At 45.3% G+C, this 7,604-nt stretch overlaps 1 protein-coding gene across 1 annotated transcript in view; it reads left to right on the top strand.

Moving 5' to 3' along the window:
* The first annotated feature begins 270 nt into the window (after nucleotides 1-270).
* The window catches only part of COLEC10 (collectin subfamily member 10), a 29,973-nt gene continuing 22,639 nt past the window's right edge, over nucleotides 271-7,604 (top strand). Inside the window, exon 1 of the mRNA XM_083749420.1 lies at nucleotides 271-609. Coding sequence (XP_083605546.1) covers nucleotides 471-609 — 139 coding nt within the window. The 5' untranslated portion in view covers nucleotides 271-470. The remainder of the gene's footprint in view (nucleotides 610-7,604) is intronic.

Genomic DNA, 7,604 nt, shown 5'->3' with positions numbered 1-7,604 from the left:
GTGCAAGGTGTGTTTACACATCCTGGAGTCCCATTATCTCCAACAGGGATTACTCTCCAGGCAGTGTCTTTAGAATGGCTGCCTTAATGCCTTTTCTATTATATTTCTCTGACGAACATAAGAAATCAGCTCTCAGATTCCAGCAGGCAAATACAGAGGCCGGCTTGTGCATTCAAGACATCTCCTCCGGCCAGTGCACTTAATTATTTCACAGCCAAGAGATAAACTTTAATAAACAACTGTCACTGCTGCATAAATATATTGCCCAGTGTATGGTAACACACACAGAGAGACAGACACACACACCCCACACACAGGGCCTCTTGATGGCCTTTCTCTATTTAGCTCTAATCAAGCGGGATCTTCAATTGAGCTTGCTTTCCAGAGTTATATGGGAAATCTTATTTTAGCAATTATTAAGGCTGGAACGAGGAAGGGCATTTCCTGTGGAGCTGAACAGCGCGAGCAGCATGAAGAACCAACTTTGGAAACACGAAACCTCCCTGTTGCTTTTTCTTGTCCTCCTAGTGCAGATTTTTGGTTTGGATGACGACAACCGGTCAGCGACGGAGATCTGTTCCACCCATACCATTCTACCAGGACCGAAAGGTGAGCCTTCTGTGTGCTAAACATCTTTGCTGTTGCTGAAGAGACACAGCAGTGTGTGCTTCAGGGGAAACCAACACACTGCTTATGATTCTCCCCCCAGCTCTTGTGTCACATAGAATTGGGGAAGGAAGGTTGCCAACTTTTTGGCTGCTTCTGCAACTGTGCCTTTAAGAGCAGAAGACCTTGCAGTCTTCTGCAGCTAATCATGGTGAGAGCTTATATTTTAGAGCATCAGATTTAGTGCCGCTGAAGGTCCAAGCTCAGGCATTTTGCTAGTCAGTTGGCAATCCTTTGCAGAGTGGGTGGGAAACTTATTTGCATTTTAATCTGATAGACAATGCCTGTTGTGGAAGAATAATTCAAATGTCAGTTGCACAAATTACAATGCTTAATCAGTGTTTTATTATGTAAACCAGGGGTGGGAAGCAGGTGGCCCTCCGATCTTGTTCTGTTTTCTCGCTCAACTACAACTCCCATCATCTCAGATTACTGGTCCTGCTAGCCGGGGCTGATGGGAGTTGGAGTCCAGCAATATCTGGAGGGACAACAGTTCCCCATCCCTGATCTAAGCATCTGGTTGGGGAAAAGTAAAGTACTGTAAATTATAATGGAGCAGAAGAAATATGTAGTGTTTGTTTGGGTTATAAAGGGTTAAGCACCTCCCCGCCCCCTGTAGTTGGAAATATTTTAACTTGAATTAACGCCAGGGCTATGCCCCTGGTTTGAGGAGCAGTTACTCAGTTTGTGGTGCGCTGCAAAACATGGGATTTTTGCTGCAAAACTGTTGGCACTGGTTTGGAGTGATTTGGACACTGATGGTGTTAATTACAAACCCTGTGTTTGATGTATCAATTACAGTGGTACCTCAGGTTAAGTACTTAATTCGTTCCGGAGGTCTGTACTTAACCTGAAACTGTTCTTAACCTGAAGCACCACTTTAGCTAATGGGGCCTCCCACTGCTGCTGCGCCACTGGAGCATGATTTCTGCTCTCATCCTGAAGCAAAGTTCTTAACCCGAGGTACACCACTGAGCCACTGGAGCATCCTGAAGCAAAAGTTCTTAACCTGAAGCACTATTTCTAGGTTAGCGGAGTCTGTAACCTGAAGCGTATGTAACCTGAAGCGTATGTAACCCGAGGTACCACTGTACCCAGTTTGTGGGGTGCTGCAAAACATGGGGTTTTTTCCTCTGCAAAACAACTGCAAAACTTGGGCACAGGTTTATAGGGGACCTGAAATTCTGGGGTCCGTAGTTAATTATCGTGCCAACTCAATTGGAGGAGAGAGACAATTATTCTCTTTCCCACATTGCCTCAGTTCCAGCAGTGTTCTATGATTATGATTTCGCTTCCACCGTATAAAAAAAGCTAGTGCAGCACAGTGGTGGCAGAGGCTGTTTGGTTAGCATATGAAACATTGAGGTTGGAAATCCCTGCCCAGTTACGCTGCTTGTTGGGGAACCCCATGAATCAGTCTGCCCCAGCTTGGAGTACCTCACAAGGCTGTCGTGCAGATAAAAAAAATAAGAGGGCAAAGACATGTGCTCACTGTGGCCCCACAGGGCAGGATTAGATCAAAGGGGTCGTTTTCAGTTGAACAAGAAGAGGAGAAATTTCTGAATAGGAAGAGCAGTCCCAGGGATACACCAGCACAGCTTTGTCGTCTTGGCAAAAAAAAGGACCATTCTGGGAATATGGCAGTATCAAATCCAAGCAGTGGGGCTTATGCAGGATCCTAACTCTGTTCAGCTCAGTCACATGACCTGGCAAATAGGGTGTTTTTACAGCCAAACTCTATTTTAAAGACTTGTTTTCGCTCTGAGAGGCTTGGAACTGCGTAGCCAGCAGCAGTCTTGTTCCTGAATGGGGTTTGGATCTGGCACAACTTTATCCTGGCTTACTTGCTTAATGCCAACTCCTCGTGAGTAGGAGCACTCTCACTGTGGTACACATGGAACCCTCATACTTTTATTTATTTATTTGCTTATTGAAACACATTTTTAAACTGCTTCGCATTTTAAAATCCAGTAAGTGTATACATAAATACAACATAAATGCAACCGAACAGTCTTGTAAAGGCCGAGATACAATACCAAAACTAGAATTTCCTTCCCATTTCCCGTAAGTGCTCCAGGTTCCACGCCGCCCCAAGAGGAGCACAAGACCCCAGACGTTGAACAGCATCTTCCCCACCAGTTTCTGATTGTAAGCTCCTTGGGGCAGGAGACCTGCCTTTTGCTTATGTTTTTATTCTGCAAAGCACCACGCAAGCTGCTAAACAAGGTGCATTTCCTCCTCAGTTCTGTGTGTTCACCCAGATGTTACGGTTGTGATAAAAGTCGTGGGCTAAAAATACACTGCAAGGATTACTCAGGGCAGGCCTGATAATCTCAGTGGCCCACGCTGGCTTTAAAAGTCAGTCCTTGATAAGAGCAAATGGCTCAGGCTGCTGTCCTAAGTACACTAACCTGGGAGTCAGCAGCACTGAATCAAATAGGACTGGCTTCTGAAAAGATATGGTTGGAATTAAAAAGTGCCTAATAAAAAGGACTGATGAAACCCCTTGCTTAATAGATATTCAAGGCTGCCCCCAGGTGGCCATGAGAGATACCTGTACTGCAGACCTTCATAACAACAGGCCTATTTCAATATTAAATGTGCTAGTCTCACTTCCTGCAGGCAAGACCAACCTTGGCCTCTGCAGCTTTTTCCAGGCTCATACAATAATTGTGAAATGATTAAATTCTTTATCAAAGAAATAAAATGACCGAGACTCTAATAAGGTGGGTTCTGCTGGTTTGATGTGTCTTTTGTACATTAGTCATAAAGGAAGCTCGGGTATTTAATGCAGGTATGCTGCAGAGGACATGGGTGGCGCTGTGGGTTAAACCACAGAGCCTAGGACTTGCCGATCAGAAGGCTGGCGGTTCGAATCCCCGCGACGGGGTGAGCTCCCGTTGCTCGGTCCCTGCTCCTGCCAACCTAGCAGTTCGAAAGCACGTCAAAGTGCAAGTAGATAAATAGGTACCACTCAGGCAGGAAGGAAAATGGTGTTTCCGTGTGCTGTTCTGGTTTGCCATGACCCGGAAGCTGTACGCCGGCTCCCTCGGCCAATAAAGCGAGATGAGCGCCGCAACCCCAGAATCGGCCACGACTGGACCTAATGGTCAGGGGTCCAGAGCACCTGAATGAAGTTTGCAGGCCCCTGGTGGTCTGGTGACTTCCATTGTCTTAGCCTAATTCTCAGGAATGCTATGAGGACGAAGAAATGAGTGAAAAATTGTACTTCATCCACTGAGAAGTACTTGGGAGATTATTAACACGTTAAGGATCAAGCCAGAAAAAGATCCAGGTCTCATTTTTCACCTAAAAGCAGCTGCAGGAGGGTCAGTTAACCCTTTCATCCCATCTTGCTTCCCTGATCTCACTCACCCTCAACTCCAAACTGCAGTTAGCCTCACATACAAGATTCCTTCATATGATCACACTAAGCTGCCTTGCATGGAGTCAAACTTTTTTTTAAAAAACTTTTTTATTCCAAAATTAAAACAAAACATATTATCCAGAAACATAACATTCTTATTCCCCACCCCCTTTTTTCCTCTTGTGTGTTGTTGGGTTACCAAAAGCTGAAGGTACCATGAAAAGGGCCTCTGTGGAAGGTTTCAGTTCATAGAATCATAGAATCATAGAGTTGGAAGAGACCACAAGGGCCATCGAGTCCAACCCCCTGCCAAGCAGGAAACACCATCAGAGCACTCCTGACATATGGTTGTCAAGCCTCTGCTTAAAGACCTCCAAAGAAGGAGACTCCACCACACTCCTTGGCAGCAAATTCCACTATCGAACAGCTCTTACTGTCAGGAAGTTCTTCCTAATGTTTAGGTGGAATCTTCTTTCTTGTAGTTTGGATTCATTGCTCCGTGTCTGCTTCTCTGGAGCAGCAGTAAACAACCTTTCTCCCTCCTCTATGTGACATCCTTTTATATATTTGAACATGGCTATCATATCACCCCTTAACCTCCTCTTCTTCAGGCTAAACATGCCCAGCTCCCTTAGCCGTTCCTCATAAGGCATCGTTTCCAGGCCTTTGACCATTTTGGTTGCCCTCCTCTGGGCACGTTCCAGTTTGTCAGTGTCCTTCTTGAACTGTGGTGCCCAGAACTGGACACAGTACTCCAGGTGAGGTCTGACCAGAGCAGAATACAGTGGCACTATTACTTCCCTTGATCTAGATGCTATACTCCTATTGATGCAGCCCAGAATTGCATTGGCTTTTTTAGCTGCCGCGTCACACTGTTGGCTCATGTCAAGTTTGTGGTCAACCAAGACTCCTGGATCCTTTTCACATGTACTGCTCTCAAGCCAGGTGTCACCCATCTTGTATTTGTGCCTCTCATTATTTTTTTTGCCCAAGTGCAATACTTTACATTTCTCCCTGTTAAAATTCATCAGTTCTCTCACAGGGTTACATAAAGTGCAGTGGTCCTTCAGGTAGCTTGGTCCCACCCAAGCAGTTTAGAACTCTACCTTGGTCCATCAAGCTCAGGATTGTCTGCACTGACAGGCAGTGGCCCTACAGGATTTCAGTCAGGGAGTTTCTCCCAGGTTTACCTGGAGATGCCGGGGATTGAACCTGGGACCTTCTGCAAATAAGACCACCACTTTCTTAAAGATAAGCAGGTTTGGGTATGGGCAGGGCTTGGATGGGAGACAGCATTGGAACACAGATGCACCACCTTGGGTTCCCTCACCGTGAGAAGTTAGGTTGCAGACAACCAGGGAGAGGGCCTTTTCGGTGGTGGCGCCCTCACTGTGCAATGCCCTCCCATCAGATGTCAAGGAGTTAAAGAATGATACATAATAATAATAATACCTTTATTGTCATTGTACAACCTGTGTACAATGAAATTAAACGAGCCTCCCCCCCCAAAACACTCAGTCTCTTATCAAACAACACACCACCTCACAAGTCAATTTCGCTATGCTGTTTTTCATTCAACGGCCTAATAGCCCACGGATAGAAGCTATTTTTTAGCCTGTTGGTATGGCTGATTGTACTTCTATATCTCCTGCCCGAGGGTAGAAGATTAAAGAGGTGATGACCTGGGTGTGAGTCATCCCTGATAATTTTTCTCGCTCTCCTAAGGCAACAATCCCTTGCGATGTCATCTAGTGGACTCAAGGAACAGCCCATGATATCATGTGCTGCATTCACCATCCTCTGTAGAGACTTTCTGTCCGTGGCTGTCAGGCCAGCATACTACACTGTGATACAATATGAAAGGACACTTTCTATTGTGGACTGGTAAAAGGAGTTCATCAGTTGTTTTTAGAAGACACCTGAAGGCAGACCTGTATAGGGAAGTTTTTAATGTTTGCTGTTTTATTCTGCTTTTATATAAGTTGAAAGCCACCCAGAGTGGTTGGGGCAACCCAGTCAGATGAGCAAAGTACGAGTAAAATAAAATCATCATCACCACCATCTAATGGAATAAACAATTGCCCATTGTGTGAAACAGGATGCTGGACAAGATGGGCTTTTGGTCTCATCCAGAAAGGCTTTTCTTACATTCATACGGCATCCTCAAAAGACTATAATCAATTTATTTCACAAGCCAGAGCCCCCTTTTGACAAATGCATGGCATCACCCAAAGCACATTTGCCACAATATCTTCCTCCATTTTTAATGGTGCCTTGTGACTCCTTGCATGAACCAGCACGGCAACACCCCTAGAACATGTTGAAGGAGTCGTGTTGTTGTTCAAGCACTATCCAAACTGCAACATGCTGCGTCCTCGTCGAACCCTCCTGAGGACGTAGGAGAGGTGCGACTCCGGAAACATATTGAAGTAATTGCACGATCGGTTCACCGCGTCGAAAAGAAAAGGAATGGGTGACCTCAGCCAAGGTTGGCGGGCTTGTTGCTGAGAACTTCAAAGGAATCTGAATTGGGTCCTATGTGTTCAGTAACTGGAATGGAAGGCAATTTGAAGGGGAATAATGGGAGTTCACCCTGCAGCTATGTGGTGTGTTTTGGAACGCTCGCCTTTCATTATTTTGACAAATGTCAATTATAAACTCCTTGACATCAGTCAGTGCCTCCAAGCCCTGTTTCTTGTGGTCACCGCTGCTGCTGCTGACCATCTTCCAGACCTAATAGTGGCACTTGGACAGCTCTGCTTCTGGAAAAAAGCGAGCTCAGTCTGAAGCGGAGTTTGCCATGTTCTGAGCTCCCTGTTGGAAGTGCAGAAGGACCTCACCCCACATCCTCAAGGACTCTTGGCTGGACTCTTGTTCCTGTCGTCTCTGTCATCACTCCCTTCTTTTCTGACCTATGTGTTCTCCATGCTTTTAAAAAAAATAATTTTAAAAAATTAATTAAAAATCCGAATTCCGTGCCAAATTCTGCAACGAGAAAATCCATGTTCTGCAACCTGCAGTGGAAGAGCATCTGGCTTGCACACACAAGGGCCCGGGTTCAATCTCTGGTTTTGCTATGTAATAATAATAATAAATGATATTAAAAAATTATTTGTACCCTGCTCTTCCCGGTTCAAAAACCGGGCTCAGGGCGGCTAACAACAAATTTAAAACAATTGATGCAACAACAAAAAGCATAAAATACAGCATAAAATGTGAAGAACAATAAATTCAGAATTCAAAAATCACTTTAGGGGGTAAAACCATCCGATAAACATTAGATGATCACCAGGGCTAACTGGCTAAATTAGTCCTATTTGGGCCAGTGTGGAGACCAGGGGAGAATTAGCTGTGGGATCCCAGAGCGGGTAATCTTCATAAAAAGGGGAGGGGGAGGGAAGGAAGGGGAATAAAAGATCAGGCTAAGTTCAAGTTGAAAGCCAGGTGGAATACCTCTGTCTTACAGGCCCTGCGGAATGAAGTTAAATCCTGCAGGGCCCTGGTCTTATTATGGGACAGAGCATTCCACCAGGTCCAAGCCATCACTGAGAAGGTCCTGGTGGAGGATAAT

Source organism: Podarcis gaigeae (genome assembly GCF_964106915.1).
Source record: "Podarcis gaigeae genome assembly, chromosome: 7".
Taxonomy (NCBI): domain Eukaryota; kingdom Metazoa; phylum Chordata; class Lepidosauria; order Squamata; family Lacertidae; genus Podarcis; species Podarcis gaigeae.
This window is presented reverse-complemented; position numbering and strand designations above follow the sequence as displayed.